Genomic DNA, 22822 nt, shown 5'->3' on the forward strand with positions numbered 1-22822 from the left:
TCAGTGCCTGTAGTTAAGTATTTGCATAGTTCAGCAACCTGCGGAGTTATTTCTTCCCTTTTTTGGAGACAAGGTCTTGTTCTGATACCCAGGCTGGAGTGGAATGGTGGAGTCATAGCTCACTGCATCCTTAAGCCCCTGGACTCAAGCAATCCTCTCACCTTAGTCTTCTGAGTAGTTGGGGCTGCAAGTGCGTGCCACCACACCCAGCAGAATTTTAAATTGTTTGTAAAAATAAGGTCTCACCATGTTGTCCAGGCTGGTCTTGAACTCCTAGGCTCAAGTGATCCTCCTGCCTCAGTCTCTCAAAGTGCTGGGATTACAGCCATAAGCCACCATGCCCAGTGGGTTATTTGTTAGTGAGCAATTGTTATCTTCTGTTAGAACATGAATTTATAATTTGTTTTTACTCTTGGAGGTAACATTTAAAAGGTAGATTTTATTTAGCTAATTTACAGATGAAAATATTGGGTGACTCAAATATATCTTATTGAAATCACTTGATAATGCTAGTTTCCTTTATAGTTCCGTTTTCAAAGTACTAAATTAGTCATGATCATGAAACATTGGAAAGTGAAATTTCAACCTTTTTTGGAAACAAAGGCCTATAATAGTATTTTGGGTGTTTCCAAAGTCATTATTTAAGTTAAATACTTTTCACTATGGAGGGTAGATTACTTGGTTTAGTCTTAGTAATTAGTGCTATTGCCGTATTTATTTATTTTTAATCTCAAAGGAGCATTCTTTCTCGATGGATACTTAAAAATTATGAATTTGTAGTGATTTTCATTTTTTAAACATTATACATTAAATATTGACTGTTTATTAAATATGTGAGTATTATTTAGTATTTTATTACATGTATTGCAAGATTATGTTAGACCTTTTGTCATTAAAAATGAAAACTCCTAGCTGTAAAAACATAAATTCTTATTAGGGATGATATGATATAATTCATTTAAAAATTGCATTCAGTTTTTAAACCAGCAGTTAATTATAGCAGCTATAAAAATAAAGATACCACCAGGCTTTTAATAGCTTTCAAATCCTTTTAAAAAACACATAATCGTATTTGTCATATGAATTCTAATCATATTCCTATCTTCTGACAGATGGTTTATATTCTTATAAATGTTATTCTTATAACACTATAAAGATCTAATTGAGGCAGTTCCTTTTTTGTATTCATTTGACTGTTTTCCTTGCATCATTTAAAATTTTTGCTTTTTTTCTACATCTTTTTGTAACTTAGTTCTATATTCAAATATAATGGTTATTTTAATAAACAAGCCAAATTCACATGTTTCTTGTCTTCCCTAATACTTGTAAGATTCTCCCATTCTTGGTACCTTGCTTTGTTCTTATTCTTTCTGTCCTATGAATAAAGTAGAGTAATAGTTACCACCTAATGTGATAACATGTCATATAATGATTCCTTTCAGTATTCGTGGAACACTCAAAGAGAATTATGCTCTTTCCCTATTATTTTAGATAAAGACATTTTTCATGTTTTAAAAAAATTCCATTATGTTGCAGAGTGGTATCTAACTTTTAAAAAGTCTTTTGTATTGAATTTCTACATAATTTTTTATAATGGGGGAAGATAATAATCTTTAGTTTCAATAGTTTTGAATTTAATGAAGAAAAAACTTATTGGTCTATTATTAAGCAGTCTTTAGCATTGTAGAATACATAGTTTCACTTAAAAATACATATTAAAATAATTATTAGAAATTATTTATTTTGAGAAATATTTATTCAGGATATCCAAAGCAAATATATAACTTTCTGCTTAATTGGGCATTTTTTCCTCAATATTTTTAAATAATATATTCTTTTAGGCTGAAAGGAGAAAGCAAGCAGGTGATGGAGTACAGGCATCAGCTAGATGAGCTTATCTGTTGGTTAACAAAGGCTGAACATGCTATGCAAAAGAGATCGACCACCGAATTGGGAGAAAACCTGCAAGAATTAAGAGTAAGTTGTTTATTGCTCTCTCTATGCCTTTGGTGCCCAAACATTATACTTCAGGATCATGTACTGCATGTCTGAAGAAGAAAAGGGAAAAGAAACTTAGCACTTTTTGGTAAATGCGGTGAACTTGAAAGAGAAATATCTTTTATTTTTTTAAAAAGCAGTTATAATTTTGGTCTTGCAGAGCTTAAACTTCACTTACATAAAAAGAACAAACTGTTATGGTGTCAGTATTAGACCAAAGATTTTTAGGATATTGTAAACTGACTTTATCATTTTAAAATACAATAGGTCTATGAAATACAGAATTTTTGTTTTTAGATTTGGAAGACAATTACTGATTATTATCTATAAAGCTGCAAAACTCAACTTTATAGATAATAATCAGTAATTATCGGAGTGACTTGTTGAGGAACAAAATGCAGCTTGCAATGGGTTTAGCATCATGGTTGTATTAATCAGATTTTCTTTGTTGGTTTGCAACTAACAAGTATTGTTTATGGTTGTATATGTATATAATCTATAAAAATTCATACATATGTAGATGTATAAATATATCTAAATATCCATAAATTTTGTATTCATAAATATTTATTTTTTGTGTTAAAAATTAAAATACTTGTTGCAGAACACTCAGCATAATATGCTCACATTTTTATTTTAAAAAAGAAATTGTGGGCTGGATGCTATGGCTCATGCCTGTAATCCTAGCACTTTGGAAGGCCAAGGCAGGCAGATCACAGGGTCAGGTGATTGAGACCATCCTGGCTAACACGGTGAAACCCCATTTCTACTTAAAAAAAAAAAAAAAAATTAGCTGTGCTTGGTGGTGGGCACCTGTAGTCCCAGCTATTCGGGACGCTGAGGCAGGAGAATGGCATGAACCCAGGAGGCAGAGGTTGCAGTGAATCAAGATTGTGCCACTGCACTCCAGCTTGGGCGACAGAGCGAGACTATGTCTGTCTCAAAAAAAAAAAAAAAAGAAATTATGAGTGTGTATTCATACATGTACAAGCATAAAAGTGTATGTGAAAGGTTACTTACTAATTCAATCAGAAATTTTGTCTATAAAGAAGTATGATTGAAACATTTTGAGAAAGAAACATTGAATAATGAAAAATATTTTGTGAAACATATATTATGTTTTCTTTTTAAAATGTGACAATATCTAATAAACTTCCTTTTTTATCTAAAATTTTCAATAGTTTCTTTGGGAATGTCTCTTTTGTAAACAATTCGGGGAGAGTTAGAAAAGGTGGGACAGTATATTAGGATGGAGTAGCAAGGAGGAGATAACAACAGAATGTTAAATTAGCAATGTAAGAATAATATATGATCTGGTTTAAGAGACAGTGAGTACCAGAGAGCACGTTTGTGCCCAGGATTGCAAAAATACACACGGAAGGCATGTGCTCACTCCCCTGTTAGTCATCATTTGTTAGCATAAGCTTAAGCTTCTTATAAGTTTCTTTTTCACTTAACAAATTAGATATTTACATTTATATAATGTCAAAAAGCTTTCTAATACAGTTCTTGAACTTTCCCTTATCTGACTACCTTCTAACCACACCTGTCTTTTAACTTCTCCAGGACTTAACTCAAGAAATGGAAGTACACGCTGAAAAACTCAAATGGCTGAATAGAACTGAATTGGAGATGCTTTCAGATAAAAGTCTGAGTTTACCTGAAAGGGATAAAATTTCAGAAAGCTTAAGGACTGTAAATATGACCTGGAATAAGGTGTGTATAAAGTTACTATCACACATATCTCAAATTGATTGATTTTGTTGTCAGAGATGTGGGATCATGTAACTGCTTTACTTTCAAGTATATCCAAATGGGGCAAATTTTACTAAAGCTTACTAATGTTTATATTTTTTATCGGTCATAGACAGAGGCATATATTCTGGAAGAATACTTTTTATTTTATATGGAACTCTTTGGCCTAGGGGATTCATACATTATATACTACATTAAATAATGAATATATGTTGGAATTAGGTAAGAAAATTCCAGTAATTATATTCTGAAAATGAAGACCTTAAAATAGCATTCTGAGCCGGGTGCAATGGTTCACACCTGTAATCCCAACACTTTGGGAGGCTGAGATGGCCGGGATCACATGAGTCCAGGAATTTGACACCAGCCTGGCCAACACTCTTCTTTAGTAGAGTAGAGTGAAACCCCATCTCTACTAAAAATACAAAAATTTGCTAGACATGGTGGCACATGCCTGTAATCGCAGCTACTTGGGAGGCTGAGGAGCGAGAATTGCCTATACCTGGGAGGTGGAGGTTGCAGTGAGCTGCAGTCACTCCAGTGGACCCCAGCCTGGGTGAGACAGGGAGACCCTGTCTCATAAGACAAACAAACAAACAAACAAGAAAGAAAATAGCATCCTGATTTTGCACATGACTTTTCACACATGTATGTTTATTTTCAGTGATTTTATTCGTTAAATATATATTTACTAGGTTCCAGTGAAATGTAATGGCATATGACTACAAATACAACTAAGATATTTTTCCCTCCTACCATTATTATTATTTTTTTGCCATTGAACTGTTAAAAGTAGATAAAATCATAGATTTTTGTTTGTTTGTTTGTTTGACCTGGTACATACCATATCAGAGTATGAGGTCTATATAGGACATTAAATGGATTTATCTCTGTCCTTGATTTGGATGGACTCCATATCAGGCATATTCTCTCTCATCCTCTTTAAATGGTAGCTATTACTCTATAACTAATGATACAGGTGCTTTATTGATCTGGTCTCACTGCCTGTTGAGTCACTGTGATTCACACATGTGTATCTCTGGTCTGGACCTTTCTGCATACTCTAGACTTGCATATACAACTACCTGCTCAACATCTCTCCTTAAATGTCTAGTAGGCACCTCAAACTAACATACACAATCGAGCTCTTGCTATCCGTCTCCCTTCTGTGCCTTCATGTACATCTCCCACCTTAGTCAATGGAAGTTTCATCCTTATTATTACTTAAGTCAGAAACATTGGAGTCCATCCTATGGTATATGAATTCTATCACAAAAAGAAGCAAAGAAAACCCCCAAACCAACAACTATACCTCAGTCACCATTATCAGCTTTTCCTTGAAAGTGCATATCTACTGGATGGATGGTTTATAGGCTAGCCAGATGGCTACATATGAGAAGGCAAACGTAGCAGAAGTTTGACAGTTGTAGATGTCAGATGGCACGTAGATGTTTCCGCTACAATTCTTTCACCTCTTCTTAGGTCAAAAAATATCATACATTTGACTGCTTCTCACGACCCCCATTGCCACTAACTTTTTTCAAGCCTGCCATTATGTCTTGCCTTGATGACTACAAAGTCTGCCCCACTGATCTCCCCTGCTTCTTCCTTTGCCCTTTGTTATTCTGTTCTAGACAAAGCAGTCAATATGATTGGTTAAAACACATTTCAGATCAAGTGACTTCTCTGAGCAAAGTCCACCAATGGTTTTCTCTTGCTCAGGGTCAAAGCCAAAATGCATTTTTGGCTTATGAGACTTCTCATGGCCTGGCATCATCTGATCTCTCCTACAATATCCACTGCTCTCTCTCCCCTACATTCCTTTCCAGACATATTAGGTCTTGTGTCCCTTGCCAGAAAGGCTGTCCATATTCAGTCAGAGCACACATATTTATTTAACACGAAAGGTATCAGTGGGTATTCTGCAGAAAAGGGCACAGTGGTTAATTTGGGTGCACTGTGTCAGACAAAGCTAGAGCTTTTGTTATTGCAGGATTTCATGTAGATTTTAATATAATTCACTTTGGTGAATTATGAATGTCTGGGGCTAAGAATGCTCATTGTGCAGAAAATCTCAAGAAACATTCTTTGGTTAATTCTGATATGGGATATTTCATTCATTCATACACTCATTCATTCACTCAATAGGTTTTTATTGGAGTCTCACTTTCTGCCAGGTATCATTTTAAGAGATAGGAATGCATTAAAGAGCATGGCATTCCTTCTAACTCAAGGAGCTTATCATGGATGAGACCAGTAGACAAGCAATTCTAACATCCGGGTACTGATGGGCACATAAAGGTGGAGCACCTGCCTGGCTTTGAGGGGTAGCTGTGGAGGGTTTTGTTGAAAAGATCACATTCCGGTTAATTTATGAAGGATGAATAAGAATTGGTCGGGTGAAGAATGAGGGAAAGGGCAATGTAGAGAGAAGTGGCAAATGAAAGTGTCTAGAAGAGATAGAGAATGAGCACAGTGTATATATAGGTGCAGGAAGTAGCTCAATGTAGAATGAAAGGCTGAGGGATGTTCTCAGAGATGAGAGCCTGGAGGACTCACTGTGCATCACAAGGCATTTGAGCTCCATGTTGCAAACAGTCTGCCACTTTGAGGGTAGTGGGCAGCTATTGATGGGTTTTAAGCAGAGGAAAGTCATGTTTTTGAAACATTGCTATAATTTTACTACAGAGATAGATGGAGTGATCCTAAGAATTGATACAGAAAAATTAGTTAGAATCTTCAGAAGAGTTTATGAAATGGGTATCAGGGAAGACAGGGAAAAGGAATTCAGATTTGGACATGTCTGAATATCTAGTTCACAGAAAGGGCTGGACTGAAGATATGTTTTAGGCAGTCTTTAGCCTCTCGAAACTCTATTTGATTCCTGAAACCTTTGGAAACCAGGACTCAGGGAGAGCCCAGGGTGAAGGGCTAGAAGAGCAACACACCTACCCTGGAGGATATTGGTATTTGATGGATGGGCAGAGGAAAAGGAGCTGGTGAAGGAAATTGAGGAGAGCCAGCCAGAGAGGCAGGAGGAAAGCCAGAATTGCAGAGCGATAACAGAATTCCAGGGAGGGGGAGTGGACAGCATTAACTGGTACACATGGGTCAGGACAGCTAAGGACTGGTTGGTGTTTTTGATAGCAGTGTCAGCAGAGTTACGGGCTCAAACAAGATTGCAGTGGAGAGTGAATGTACAGCCAGAAGTTTAGGTGGTTAGGGGAAGAAGAGTGGCAGAGCTGCCATTCAGAATAACACCTCCTCTTTTGAACTACAATCATCTTTATTTATATAGTATTTTTCTCTTTCTGTTTGTCCTGATGCGGTAGATTTGCAGAGAAGTGCCTACCACCCTGAAGGAGTGCATCCAGGAGCCCAGTTCTGTTTCACAGACAAGGATTGCTGGTAAGATATAGTTTATCTTTAACAAAATTTTTTTAAAAATCAATATAGTAAAATTTTGTGATATGAGCCTCACATATGAATTAGAAAGACTTTATTTAGTAACATTGTGCCATTTTCTTTATTTAATCTACTTTCAATGATTTGAAGAAAACATCTTCTTAAACCCAAGACACATTTGGCTGCCCAGTATGGGCAAGGCATTTGTTCTCATGGTAGATAAGGCTGGCCTTTCTCTGGACTCCAGGGCTACCTGGGCATCCACAGGTCCTGCTGAAGGGAAGATGAGAGGCTAGGTGCAAAAACTGGGGACTAGTTTTCAGGGTCCATGCAGCTTTGCAGGAAATCAGCTATAACTTGCTGTGTTAATGTGAGCTTGGTTAGGATATGTAATTAGACCTTGATTGTGACTGAGAACAAAAGGCTTAGATATCCTGGGAAGCAGGTGGGAGATGGGGATTTAGAAGCATTCTCCATGCTAGGAGACAAATCCTTCTCACTTGAATGTGGAGAAAGAAGAATGTTTTCCACTATTTCCTTCTCTCTTTATCCGGATTAGATAGCAGGCTGCTGCCCCATAGCCACTGTCACCACTGCCTTGTAGATTTTTTGAACCATCATGCCCTGCTCTTCCTCTGTTGAGTCACGTGGCAAAACCCCAAATGTGACTAACTAACTGTCCACTCACACCCTGCCAGCTGCTTCTGCTGATTCTTTTTATTGCTCCTCCTTGCTTTTTTCTTCTCCCTCCTCCTTCTCCTCCTCCTTGACTTCCATGTCCACCTTCTGCTTTCTACCTCTTCCCTCCTCCTCCACCTCTACCTCTTCTGCCTCTTTTTTTTTTTTTTCCCGGTCCTATTTATTTCTCTTATTCCTCTTATTTTTCTTTTCTTCTTCTCCTCCTCCTTCCCCTCAAGTTTTGGAAAAAGTGATGAGAGACAAGATTTTTTTTTTTTTTCATTTTTTGAGCTTGCAAGCTAATTGAGGGCCATGTTTGTGTTCTTTATTACTTGTCTTTCTGGAAATTTGCACAAAAAATACCTGGGGGCCTGATCAAGTTTCTTGATTAATATTCAGAACACTTGAGTTGACATTTGGGTACTGCTGCTTTGCAAATACAAACTCAACTCCATAATCATAGGGAATGGATTTGATGCATTTTATAAAATCGTCTTGGGTTATCTTTCATTTTAAAACTTCATTATGGTAAAAGAGCAGGGAAATTTGAATACATATTTAGAAGTATAAAAAGCTAACAGCGAAGCTACAACTTCCATTAGGTGGATGGCTCATTTTTAACAAGTTATTTGTTCTTGGGACGGGCCTGAGACCTGAAGCTAATCTTAGTATGTCTCTCTCCTCCTACACAATGTTTTAATGCAGTTCCTTCTTCTTTTTAACATTATATTTAGAAAATAAAATTAACTATTTTAAAGTGAACAATTTAGTGACATTTAATGCATTCAAAATGTTGTACAACCACTATTTCTATCTAGTTCCAAAATATTTCTATCACTCCAAAGTAAAACCTCTTACTCATTAAGCAGTTTCTTCTCATTCCCTCCTACTCCCAGGCCCTGGCAACTACCAATCTGCATTCTGTCTCCATGGATTTATCTATTCTGGATTTTTCATATAAATGGAATCGTACGATGCTTCTTTCACTTAGCATAATGTTTTTGAGGTTCATCCTTGCCAACACCTTGCTGACTGTACTCATTTCAGAGCTATGACTATCTATCTCAAATAAGCACTCAGCACTAAGAGACAGTCCTACCATACTTTCTTCTGAGTACTCCTTGGTACTCATTTCTCAACTAATGACCTCATCTCATTTTTAATGAGAAAAAATTAAAAAGTTTTTTTTTTTTTTTTTCCAGATAAAATCTTTTTCGTTTTCCCACCGGAGAATCCATCAAACTACCTGAAGCTGTACTCATACACTCTACATACTTCCTTCTTGTTCAGAGAAAGGGTTATTATCTCTTTTCCTTTCTAAGACAAACTCCTCCACTTATGCATAGGATCCCACCTTCTCTGGGCTGCTTACATATCCTCTTTCTCTAATACTCTACTAGATCATCCTTATTGCCATACCTTTTTGATGCATATAGTTCTAATTTACTCATTTAAACTGATGTACAATATTACATAACATTGGATATACTACAATCCTGTAAATTCTCTTCTGTACCTATGCTTACCAGTCCCCAGAACTGTAGACATTGTTTTTTTTTTTTTTTTTTTTTTAACTGTAGATGATTCACCTAGTCCTTAGGCCAATAAACTTGGAGTCAACCTCAGCTCTTCTCTGGAATTAATATTCAAGCCATCAGCAAGTAGCATCATTTCCATGTTCCATTCTACCTACTTCCATGGTCTTGAACACCCTCATCTTTCTATCTAGATTATTGGAATATACCCCTAACTCATAATCCCGATTCTATTCTTGCCTCGGTACTTCTCCATGACCTATTCCTCTAATAGCAGATAGAGTGATGCTTTCTAAACATAAGTTTGATTGGGTCGCTTCTTTGATCACAGCCTTTTAATCACTTCCATCCACATAAATGAGTTCCAAAGTCTGGTCTTGGTCCAGAACACCATGCATATCTGTCTGTCTCTCTAATCACATTTCTTATTACTTTTCCCTCTGTTCATTCTGTTTCAAATACGCTGGTCTTCTTGCTGTTTCAAACATGCCAGGAACATATGCATTTCTGGTCTTTGTGCTTGCCATTCTTCTTGTCTTCCCTAAATGTTCTTCTCTCAGATATTTTCATGTTTCACATACTCACTTCCTTTAGTTCTTCTTCAAATATCCCTTTCTAGGATAGCCCTTTTTTACCCACGGTATCTCAGATACACCCTGTCTCTCTTTGTCTTCTTGTGTTGATTTTACTTCATAACACACATCCATTTTCACTATAGAATGCAAGCTCTGGTCAGGCGTGGTGGCTCACGCCTGTAATCCCAGCACTTTGGGAGGCTGAAGCGGGTGGATCACCTGAGGTCAGGAGTTCGAGACCAGCCTGGCCAACATGGCGAAAGTCTGTTTCTACTAAAAGTACAAAAATTAGCCGGGCCTGGTGGCGGGTGCCTGTAATCCCAGCTACTTGGGAGGCTGAGGCTGGGGAATCGCTTGAACCCAGGAGGTGGAGGTTGCAGTGAGCCGAGATCGCACCATTGCACTTCAGCCCGAACTTTGTCTTGCACACTCCCATGCCTGCAGCATCTAGAATAGTACCTTACACATAATAGGTTCTTGATAGGTATTTGGTGAATTAAAACAATGAATTTTTTTTTTTTAACTACAAAAAAAGTTAAAAGTGAAGATTGGGCAGAAGGATGTGTGAGGTATTCTGTAGGGTGTGTATCTATTGACGGAATCACTGGGTTATAGCGTATGGGTGCCTTCTACTTCAGTAGCTGCCATTAGGATGCTGTCTAGATTACTTGACCCAGTTTACACTGACACTGGCTGTGTGTGATGGGTTCTTATTGTTCTACAGCATTACCAGCACCTCAACACTTTGTTCTCAGGACCCCTTTACGCTTGTAAAAATTATTGAGGACTCTCAAAGAGCTTTTGTTTTTGTGAGTGATATCTATCAATATTTACCTAACTAGAAAACATTTCCATTAATTCATTTATTAAGTTCTTTAATAATAATAATAAAGCTATTATATGTTAACAAAAATAGCATGTTTTGTAACCTATTAGCATAAGATACTGGGCACAGGGGATCATGTCTATAATCCCAGGAGTTTGGGAGGCTGAGGCAGGAGGATCACTTCAGCCCAGGAGTTTGAGACCAGCCTGGGTAACATGGGGAGACACAGACCCTGTTTCTACAAAAAATTTAAAAAAAAAATTAGCCAGGCTTGGTGATGCAGGCCTATAGTTCCAACTACTCAGGAGGCAGCAGTGGGAGGATCACTTGAACCCAGGAGGTTGAGGCTGCAGTGAGCTGTTTTCATGCCTCTGCATCCCAGCCTGGGTGACAGAGTGAGCCCCTATCTCAAAGAAAAAACAAACAAACAAACAAACAAAAAACCAACTCTATTTTCTAAAACAAACAAAAACCTGGAAAAGCTACAGTTTTATATTTTTTGAAATCTCTTAAATGTCTAGCTTAATAGAACACACCTGTATTCTTATTTCTGCTTCTGCATTTGGTCTCTTGTGATATCACCTGTTATGTAGACTTAGATAAAACACACTGTACACTTGGGAGAGAATGAGCTTAAAAAGGCAAATAATATGCTGATGGGAATAGTGTAGGCATCTCGACCCTTGGAAGGGTCTCTAGAAACCTGGAGCTTCTCAGATGTCACTTTGCTGATGGTGGTCATTGGATATAGGGTATTTCCTTTTAGTTTGTACTATCTCAGTTATAGATGAGGTTGGACATTTATTTCGCATTTTTATGTTTATTGCCTTTTAAATTTCCTCTTTTGTGGATTGTCTTTAGACGATTTTTTAAGTTTTAGAAAAAGTATTTTGGTTATCAGTTCTTGGCGTGGAATGTGCATTGCAAATACCATCTCCTTTCTTGTTTCGAAGGCTTTTAAAATCTTTACTTATGGTGCTCTTTGGAATTCTTAAGCATTAATAGTTTATTAATAGCTTCCCTTTTTTTGTGTTTTGTTTGAGAGCTACTTCAGTCCTCTGAAGTAATAAAAATATTCCATATTTTTAACTAACAATTTTATTTTTCATATTTGGGTCCTTAATCCACTAAGAATTAATTTTTCTATGGTGCATGTGAGGTTAAAATCAGTCCCATCATTTCCCTGCTGCAGCCGTGAGTCACCACTTTATTGAACAGTAAATTCTTCTTCATTGATCTGTAATTCAATCTCTGCAAAGGTCAGATTTCTCTGCCACCTACACACTGTGACTCTTCTCTTCTGTTGGTCTCTTTAAATGTCTCAGTCCATAATATACTGAGTTAATAATTATTAGCTAAATAATATAACTTAGTGTCTGGGAGGGCATATTCCTCTACCAAAAAAAAAAAAAAAAAAAAAAATTGACTGTTTTTTGTCCTTTTCTCTTCTAATTAATTTTATAACCAGAAATTTCAATTAATGATTTTGTTAGGTTACACTCAAACCTGTTGGGATTTGTATTAGGATTGTGCTGAATTTACAGATTGGCTCTACATTTTAGAAAATTATTTAAGCCTCATCTAATATATCATACCTGAAGTCAGTTACAGATGGTTTTAGTTACTAATTCAACTACTTACTGTATCAAAACCAATCAATGTGGCAATGGATATTAAATACATACTTTTTTTTGTATTTCCTGACTCAGTAATTCTACTTGGGAAATCTATGCTAAGATAGGGATCAGAAATGTGCAACATACTCTACACAAAAAGATATTCCTTCCAAGTTTTTTTAAAATTAAAATAAAATTTCAGGAGCAATCTAAATATCAAAGGGTTAAATAAAAGTGAATGTGGGTATAGGTTATTACGTAGGTATTCACAATTGTGTTTAATAAGAATAAAATATGCTCACATTATAAAGTTAAATGAAAAAAGAATAAAAATTTTGAATAAGTTGGCTTTATAATTAAAATCATCTTGCCAAAATAAAATAATACTTCCAATTCTCCCACATTTCTATTTTTAGTTTTTCTCAGTGTCAGTGTTGATTACGTTCTAGAATGTTGCAAAACTGTTTCGTTAGCTTGATAGCTACCAAAGACATACGGATATTACAGGTAATGCCATAGCCATTTCAGTATGAAAAAATAACCTCTTAGAATTTTTTTACTTAAACTAAATTTTATTTAAATACACATACACATGTCACCGTGACACCACCATAATTAAAACATCCTGTTGATTGATTTCTCTTTTGCTACGTTTTTTATTTCAGCTCATCCTAGTGTCCAAAAGGTGGTGCTAGTATCATCTGCGTCAGATATTCCTGTTCAGTCTCATCGTACTTCAGAAATTTCAATTCCTGCTGATCTTGATAAAACTATAACAGAACTAGCCGACTGGCTGGTATTAATCGACCAGATGCTGAAGTCCAACATTGTCACTGTCGGGGATGTAGAAGAGATCAATAAGACCGTCTCCCGAATGAAAGTAGGTGCATAGTGTAAAGGCTTATCATGGAAACACCACAACCCAGAGGTAGACCAGATCTGTTTGAATCCCTTTTGTTTATCCTAAACTATGAGAGAATGAGGTTTAAAAAATTCTGTATCTGTCAAACAACCATTCAGGGCTAACTACAAAGCTTAGAGCCTTTCATGCATTTATACTGTTGTGATATGACTTAAACTAAAGACCTAGTGCATTTTTAAAATCTAAAACTGGTACCATAAAGCTAGACACATTAGTATAAACATAAGCTGATGTTAACATTTCATGCCTATCGTGTGATGTAGGATAATCTCCTAAAGTGTCTTTGCAACATATATTTCATAATGAGATTAATTTCTGATTTGAGAAGTGAGTATCTCCTATACTTTTATTACTATACATGTACCATCTAATATTAATTTGTAAAATTATTTTCCCCTATTTAGTGTGTGCTAAGTTCTGGGTTGCAAGTGGTACAAGGATACTGACAAGAATTAGGTAGAAATTGGGAATCGACAATAAAATAATAATAACAGCTATTGTTAACTTTTATTAAGTGCTTCATGTGTGCTGGTCATTTTTCTAAGTATTTTATACATGTTATCTCATTCAGTTGTGTAATAATCTTGTGAGGTAGGTACTGTTTCTATCCCCACATTACAAATAAGCCCACACCAAGGCAGAGACACTGAGTACATACGAGTTGACAAATTACTGTGGCAAGACAAGAGTCTAATAAAAGCCTCAGGACAAGTACAAGCACCCTGTTGGGGGAGCCGGGATGAGGAAGGGGATCCCTTCTCCAGTGATGGAAAGCAAACTCTGTGGGGTTTTGGTATCTAGGATAAAGTGATGACATTCCTGGCATAGGGAACAGAGTGAATAAAGTCATGTGGTACAGGAGGCACGAAGGACACTAGGGCCAACATTTGTGCAATTAAGAAATATAGTGTGAAGCAAGGCAGGAAAAGCAGCTCAAGTTCCCTTTGTGAAGGAGCCTGCAGGCTGTGCAAAGCCCTTTGGATTTTTAGTCTGTAAGAAATTGGTAAGCATTTTCTTCCCATTTCTTTTTCTTTTTTAAAATTGTGACTAGGAACTCATGATAGCAATGCTCTGCTTTAGTAGAAGACTACGATGGATTGGAGGCAAGAACTGCTTAAATCAAGACAAAGAGCCCTTTCTGAAATGATTAAGATGATGCTGTTGCAATTAGTGGAAATAAGGAATAGAAGACATGGAGTGTGAATGAGGGTTTGAGTGATTTAGTTTCAGACGTGTTGTGGTGAGGAGTCCTTGTGCCATTTAGAAGGAAGTGATCAACATTCATGTGCCCTGGGATTTAGGATGGAAAGTTGTGAGCAATCATTTGACACCAGAGGAGTAGCTGAAATCTATAAAATTGGTGAATTTGTAAAGAGGAAGGACTGGGAAAAAGTCATTTGCCACTATTTGTATTTTTTGTAAATTGTTTTTTAGTCTCTATAACTGTTATTAGTTCTGTACTGAACACACATGATTTTCCTGATGTTGTTACCATTTCTCCCATATTTATCATCACTGAGAGACAAACGACCTACAGCAGCAGTTTTTCATTTCTAAGAGGATTTAATTTATAGTTATTCCTCTTAGCACTTTTCTATGTCATCCCCAACCCTATGACATTAGTTTGTGTTCACATCTGACACAGAACAGATATGCAAGGCATCAGCAGCAGCACTAACTGCTAATGTTTTCAGGGCATTTTTCAGCTTTTGAAGGGTTTTTCTTTATTTAATGTGCTTAGACTGGATGTAATTGAGGTGTCAGTATTTTATTATTTCTTTTTTGTGAAAACAAAAACACAGAGAGGTAAAGGTCCTTGCCTGGTGACTCAGGTGCTAAATGGAAGAACTGAGATTTGAATGAGGGATCTTTGACTTTAAATCATGCACTCATTTTCTGCCACGTTGCTGATGCCTCACTGTGCCGGAGAGAAGGAAAATAATGACAACTTTGATGTCAGCACATCTGTTTTGTTTATTATTCTTCTCATATGGCTTATTAACCTATCCGAATAATCATTTCTACTTAACAGATTACAAAGGCTGACTTAGAACAGCGCCATCCTCAGCTCGATTATGTTTTTACGTTGGCACAGAATTTGAAAAATAAAGCTTCCAGTTCCGATGTGAGAACAGCAATTACAGAAAAATGTAAGTTTTTTTTTTTAAAAGTTATGTATCATCCTCCACTTTCCCTGCAAATGGTGACACACACACACACACACACACAAACACACACACACATTTTCAAAGATTATTCAACTTAGAATAATAGTGTTTAATATTTGTTACTCTTTATTTATACAGAAATGTAGCTTTCCCTTGTTTTTATCTTTTGTGAACATTGTTACAATGACCTTATGAAGCCCTTAATTATTAAGATCACGACTCTTAAGTAATTACTTACACGTTGGGTTTTCTTCTCTTAACTTGGGCTTTCTTTTAGAGGAATAAAAAAAAAGTCAGAGAAACTCACAAGAATGCAAATCCTTTCTCTCATTATACTGTATTGTCTAAAATCAGGTCTTACTACGTCTTCTAACTCAACCCAAAATTCAGTCCACAAATATTTATTGAACAACTACTATGTGCTTATGTGACTGACATTAATTTGGGGATACTTTAGTTAAAAATGAGAGAAAACAACAACAAAAAATAAACATACAAAACAATAACAAACAAAGATGCTTGCTTGGGGTTTGCATTCTAGCTCAGAAGCATCTAGCTTCTACAAACCGAAGCATCTAGCGTCTACAAACCCTTCTTAGTGGAAATGTACTACCAATAGCAAACGAAGTCTAAATTCTCAAGAGTGACATCTAGGGATTGTCACAATCTGCTGCCACTACCCCTTCTCTCACTTCAGCCCTCAGCCCAGCCTGTAGTTATGCTGTTATTCTTTAAAATATCCTGACATTTCCTAGTCTTCTTACCTTTATTCACATTATTTTTCTTTTCTCTTGGCCTTTTCTTCCCAGGTGAAATTCTACGCAGCAGCTAAAATGTCACCCCCTTTGTAATGTCTTTCCCCCCTCTTCTGGTCCCTGGTGAATGTTAATTTCTATTTTTAGTTCCTTCTATGGCCTTCCCCCCCATAGCTTTATTATAGATCTCACAACTACTTTAATTCTCTCTCCCTTCCATAGATTGTGAATATCCATCTTTCTGCCCTTGGGCCTTTCACAGTTCCCAATACAAATTAACTACCTAATAAATGCTTGTGGCAAAATATAAACTGGAAGGATAAAGCCTAATCTTTCTCAAGGGAAGGAAGTCAGCTACTCTTCCTGTAAAAAGTATGTTTTGATTTCAAAAAAGTTCCTGGTAGCAACAAGGGTATTATAGCAGGTACATTAGAAAAGAACTTTTAGTGTCTGAAAGTGTTGGCTTATTTTTACTAAATACATCATTTTCCTTCTTTTCTCTTTTTGTGAATGGATGGATTGTGCCTATTATGGAACTTTGGAGTGAGCCAGTTTCCCTCACATCACAGGGGAGCTCCTCTGCTCTAGTCATGCCAAACTATCAACAAAACCATTTCCAGTTTGCTTTTTCTATCATCTTGATTTATTTTTTTTCATGACCTCTCTTTTTGTCCAAAACTTCTTTCAGGTATTTGTTTGTTTGTGTATTCATTTTTACAAGACTTTCTTTCTCCTAAATATCTTCCCTTTCCTATTTAATGTACACACTCTATTTTCTCTCTATATATAAATATTTCTATGTGTGTAGACGTTCTATAGCCTTCATCACTCCTCATTATATGAAAAACTCTTCTCAGCGGGAATGTCCTGCTACCAATAGTAACCTGGTTTTAGGGCTTAACACACAATGAATGGGACAATTTACTTCTTTTTTATGACAAACCTGTGATATTTACTCTTGCTTGATGTCTTTGGGCTCATTTGTTTAATGTTAAAGGATTCTATTAGTAATAGAATTGGTCATAAGTACTTTATGTAACTTTTTAACTGACAGAACATTATGATAGATTTGTCCTCTCTTAAGTTTAAAACGTAAGCAATTTATTTAAACAGCTATGACATCATAAAACAGATTGTCTCATTGAGCAAGTTTTAAAGAATGATGTCACGTAAGTATAACTTAAGGCCTTCTGAACAACCTTAAGTTGATAGCTTTTTTTTTTTTGCTCGTTTGTTTTTGAGATGGAGTTTCACTCTTGTTGCCCAGGCCGGAGTACAATGGTGCAATCTTGGCTTACTGCAACCTCTGCCTCCCGGGTTCAAGCAGTTCTCCTGCCTCAGCCTCCCAAGTAGCTGGGATTACAGGCACCCGCCACCACGCCCAGCTAATTTTGAATGTTTGGTAGAAACAGGGTTTCACCATGTTGGTCAGGCTGGTCTTGAACTTCTGACCTCAGGTGATCCACCTGCCTCGGCCTCCCAAAATGCTGGGATTACAGGCGTGAGCCACCGCACCCAGCCAGTTGATAGCTTTTATGTTTTACTATAACCATATATTATCCCAAGAACTTTGCCAAAGTGTTCCATGATAACTCAGCTGGAATGTTTTGTTTTAGTTACATTCCTCGTGGGCCTGGTATTTAACTATAGCCTTTCTTTTTGTCTGATAATCAAAGTATCTTCCAGCAGTGTGGTTTTAACATTCTACCTACTTATTATCAGCAGGCTCTTGCAGATATTCTAAGTTATTGTTTATTAGTACCTCAGTTCAAGATTACGAACTAACTCTGAAGTGATTAATACAAAATTTAAGGCTGGGTGCAGCACTCAAAAAAGATTTAAGGCCTCCCAGCACTTTGGGAGGCTGAGGCGGGTGGATCAGGAGGTCAGGAAATCGCAACCATCCTGGTTAACACCGTGAAACCCCGCCTCTACTAAAAATACAAAAAATTAGCCGGGCGTGGTGGCAGATGCATGTAGTCCCAGCTACTCGGGAGGCTGAGGCAGGAGAATGACGTGAACCCGGGAGGTGGGGGCGGAGCTTGCAGTGAGCCGAGATCGTGTTGCTGCACTCCAGCCTGGGCGACAGAGCGAGAAACCTTCTCAAAACCAATATATATAAATAAAAATAAAAAATAAAAATTTAAGTTTCCAACTGGGCGCAGTGGCTCATGCCTGTATTCCCAGCACTTTGGGAGGCCGAAGCAGACAGGTCAGGAGTTTGAGACCTGGCCAACGTGATGAAGCCCGGTCTCTACTAAAAATACAAAATTAGCCAGGTGTGATGGCACACAACTGTAATCCCAGCTACTTGGGAGGCTGAGGCAGGAGAAGCACTTGTACCGGGGGGCAGAGGATGCAGCAAGGCAAAAGCTGAGATCGTGCCACTGCACTCCAGCCTGGGCGACGGATCGAGATTCTCGCTCAAAAAAAAAAAAAAAAAAAAAAAAAAAGTTTCCTTAGATCTCTCTGTCTTTAAAACTATGTTAAAAATAGAGAAAGGAGAAAAGAGGAAGCTACAAGAGAAATAGAGAGAGAAGGTGATAATGAGTAAAAGGACTAGAAATAAACAACAATAAAAGAGGACGGACAAGAACCAGTGTGGAATTTTTATGATGAAGAGCTGCTGGGTGCATAGTACATGAGTGTCTTTTACTTTTAGTGTTTCTCTTGGACTTGAACATATAAAATTCCTTTTAGAAAATTTTCCTGCTACAGTAAAATAAATGCAAAAATATTCTTACACAGTTCATTTTCTTCTAAAATCAAGACTGCCTGAGAAAAATCTCCTTTGAGGGTAACAAGTGACTGTCTGTCTTAAAGTTCTATCATGAAGTACTGTTAAACCCTACCTTCATCAAACCAGGTCTATAAACACAACTATAAATACAAAATTAAATAGAAAATTATTTTCTTTGTAATGTTTTGGCAGTATCTGTTTATAATAGTAGATATTTTCTTGTGAGTTGTTTTAGAGCACTTAAAATAGAGTTCAAGATTTTTTTTTCTCAAGCATGGTTTCAGAAATATGTCAATTGTATAGGATGGCAGATGTGTATTAAAATTCCTTTCAAATGTGTTTATCCGCTCGCCTTCTTTCTTTTTGCTGTTCATAGACTTATTTGTGATACATTTGATATCTGGTATTTTTTCTTTCTCCTGAGAGTTACATGTTGGAATTTTTTTTTCTTTTATAATGCTACCCTCAGTGGAAAGGGTCAAGAACCAGTGGGATGGCACTCAGCATGGTGTTGAGCTAAGACAGCAGCAGCTTGAGGACATGATTATTGACAGTCTTCGGTGGGATGACCATAGGGAGGAGACTGAAGAACTGATGAGAAAATATGAGGCTCGACTCTATATTCTTCAGCAAGCCCGACGGGATCCACTCACCAAACAAATTTCTGATAACCAAGTAAGACTCATCAGATATTTTTTGGCAGTATTATTTTGTTGGATACACTTTTGTTTTTCTATTGTTCACTGTAATTCTTAACAATAGGACCCTGTCATGATTTTTCCTAAGTTCTTAGAGTATATATCGAAATTTATTGAAGAATTTGATCTGGAAAATTTTTCTGAAAAATTTCTGGAGGCATAACAAGTAAGAATGTGCATGACTTTTTGCAAGTGAAACACACCCTCAAATCAGCATCTAGAAAGAGAACATTTTCAAGATTCCAGGAAGCCTCTTTTGCTCCCTTCCGTTCTGTATTAGTCTGTTCTCACATTGCTATAAATAACTACCTGAGGCTGGGTAATTTATGAAGAAAGGAGATTTAATTGACTCACAGTTCATTTGAGGGATAATGTAGTGAAGCATGACTGGGAGGCACCAGGAAACTCAAAATAATGGCGGAAGGCAAAGAAGAAGCAGGCACCTTCTTTACAAGGCAGCAAGACAGAGAGAGAAAGATAGAAAGGAGAAGTGCCACAGATTTTATTTATTTGTTGGAGACATTGTCTCACTTTGTTGCTGAGGCTGGAATGCAGTGGCAGGATCTCAGCTCATTGCAAGCTCCACCTCTGGGTTCAAGCGATTCTTGCCTCAGCCTCCCAAGTAGCTGGGATGACAGGCACATACCACCACACCCAGCTAATTTTTGTATTTTTTGTAGAGACGGGGTTCTGCCATGTTGCCCAGGCTTATCTACAACTCCTGAGCTCAAGTAGTCTGCTCACCTCGGCCTCCCAAGTGTCACACACTTTTAAACCATCCGATCTTGTGAGAACTCACTATCACAAGAACAGCATGGGGGAAATTCATCCCATGATCCAGTCACCTCCCACCAGGCTCCTCCATCAATTGAACATGAGATTTGGGTGGGGACACAAATCCAAACCATATTACTTACTTACCCTGAAGGTTATTTTTATTAATAAAATGTTCCAAGACTTTCATTTGAGGGCTACTGTAGTGAACAAATCAGGTTAAGTTTAGTTTCCTTTAATGTCTTTTTAACCAAACGGTTTTATTAATTTCGTAATAGCAAGCATCTTTTTTGTCATCAGGTTAGTTATAGAGTTGATAATATTGAACAACTATGGTAATTTTAAAAGTGCTTTTAAGATTCTCTGTATAAAATTATAAAATATTCTTGAATTGGAGGTTTTGGTTGTGAGGTTATAGTTTGGTATAACATTTATTTGCCTTTCAGCTAGCCTAAGATAGAAGTATATATCTGTGAAGAATTTAAGAGAGTATATGTAGAAAACAATCGAAAATGTGGAAGTATGTTTTTATTCTCCACAAATGCAGACTTTACTTGGTTACAGTTTTAAAAGCAGGTGGCCAGTTATACGTGTTTCTGGATCATTCCCTGTGTTTGTGATACTGCTGATTGTTTCCACCAAACGATTCCTAAGTCGTAGTAAAGCCCCTGGCCCCTTAACTAGAGGAATACAATTAAAATGATGTCAGTGTTTCAGTTATCATATTAGAAGATTATTTTCTAATCAGCAGTGTGGTTCTTTTCTTCTGAAACCTTAGGCTGATTTAAAATCTTCCCAATTGCTACAAAAAGCATTATATTAAAAGTTTCAGTTGTCATTTAGATTTCATGGTGAGTACCTTGATCCAGAGACTCTCAGAGGCTGAAAAACTATATCAAAGAACCAATGCCAGTGGATAAATTCAGCATCAGTTTGGCTATTCAAGTAAACTCTCAGTAAACTTGCTTGGCAGCTTGATCCATTCAAGCGGTTCTTTGTAAACACACCTTGTGATTCAGGGGCAAGAGATAGAAGATGTCCATGTTGTTGATCCTTCACGTTTCTCCAGGCATGTGTGCAGAAACTCTGTCTGTATTCAGTCCTTTGTGACACATGTCCCTGTAAGGATCAGAGGTACAACAGAAGGAATGAAAAAGACAAATGGTTTGAGGAAGGAAAATATCTCAAAAAGAAAAAGATAATAATCTTGTAATATTGTCATCTATGTACCTGATCACTTTCTTAGATAGTCAGTTTCTTTTCACTTAGTTTCTTTTCACTTCTCCTAATTTTGGTTTCTGCTTACATATAAGAAAGGATTTGCCCCCAGTCTGTTTTCATCTCGTGATATCTGTATTTAAAGCATGTCAAAATCTTCTGGGAGTGCTATTGTTTTGATGATACTAATTACGGAGTGACCAAGTCTAACAAACAGACCTGCACTTGCACCTCAGATACTGCTTCAAGAACTGGGTCCTGGAGATGGTATCGTCATGGCATTCGATAACATCCTGCAGAAACTCCTGGAGGAATATGGAAGTGATGACACAAGGAATGTGAAAGAAACCACAGAGTACTTAAAAACGTCATGGATCAATCTCAAACAAAGGTAACTCTAAGGCCCTGGCAGATGAATGTATATTGTCAAGTTGAGAATTTGATTGCTTTGGCTTTGTCATGGAAACCTGGCTAAACATGTGGCTACTGCAAGTACATTTTATGTTTTTTTGTTTTTATATTGTGATGTGCTGAGTTAGTATTATCATACTTAGTTCAGAATGTATGTTTATACAATACGTATTTGAATTTTTACAATGGAGTTTTTTTTTTTTTAAATCAGCCTAAACCTTGCCAATGATTACGTGCTCTGATTATCTTATACTCTTGGTATTATTTGGAATACACTTTGTAGTACACTGAATGTAAGGAGTGCAGGTGTTTACAGATGCATCAGGGTAATAGTATCCCTAAAGGTAATTGTAATAGTGTGCTATTTGGGTGGGGCATCCTAAGTTGAGGACCAGAAACACATGGATTCAACACTAAACCCCTGAAATAATCTATGTGCATTTAGGGTTTTAGTTAATTTACTATCTTTTTTCCCATTACTTTGTCTAGTTAGAGTATTTGGAGCAGCCCAAAATAGAATATGTGTTTACAAGAGAATTTTCTGTCACTTGAACACCTAGAATTTGAGAAACTATAAACAGTGATTAGCATCTCTTTAGGATTGCGTATTTGTATTCATCACTAGTAAAAAAAGGTATTTACATCATGCATATAGTACTGGGAATGCTTGTGTCTAAGTGAAATTACGTGCATCGTTATCTATTAAAATGCAAGTGTCTTAAAACCAGTTTGGTATCAAAACACATCT

At 36.9% G+C, this 22822-nt stretch overlaps 1 protein-coding gene across 7 annotated transcripts in view; it reads left to right on the plus strand.

Annotated features, from left to right (window-relative positions):
- The window catches only part of UTRN (utrophin), a 580797-nt gene that overhangs the window by 244365 nt on the left and 313610 nt on the right, over nucleotides 1-22822 (plus strand). For all 7 annotated transcript variants that reach the window (XM_023183788.2, XM_023183779.3, XM_023183783.3 and 4 more), the window contains 7 exons: nucleotides 1842-1977; nucleotides 3565-3714; nucleotides 7086-7161; nucleotides 13054-13268; nucleotides 15343-15460; nucleotides 19443-19648; nucleotides 21900-22054. In XM_023183788.2, the coding sequence (XP_023039556.2) occupies nucleotides 1842-1977; nucleotides 3565-3714; nucleotides 7086-7161; nucleotides 13054-13268; nucleotides 15343-15460; nucleotides 19443-19648; nucleotides 21900-22054 (1056 nt within the window). The remainder of the gene's footprint in view (nucleotides 1-1841; nucleotides 1978-3564; nucleotides 3715-7085; nucleotides 7162-13053; nucleotides 13269-15342; nucleotides 15461-19442; nucleotides 19649-21899; nucleotides 22055-22822) is intronic.

This window comes from Piliocolobus tephrosceles, chromosome 5 (assembly GCF_002776525.5).
Source record: "Piliocolobus tephrosceles isolate RC106 chromosome 5, ASM277652v3, whole genome shotgun sequence".
NCBI classification, from domain to species: domain Eukaryota; kingdom Metazoa; phylum Chordata; class Mammalia; order Primates; family Cercopithecidae; genus Piliocolobus; species Piliocolobus tephrosceles.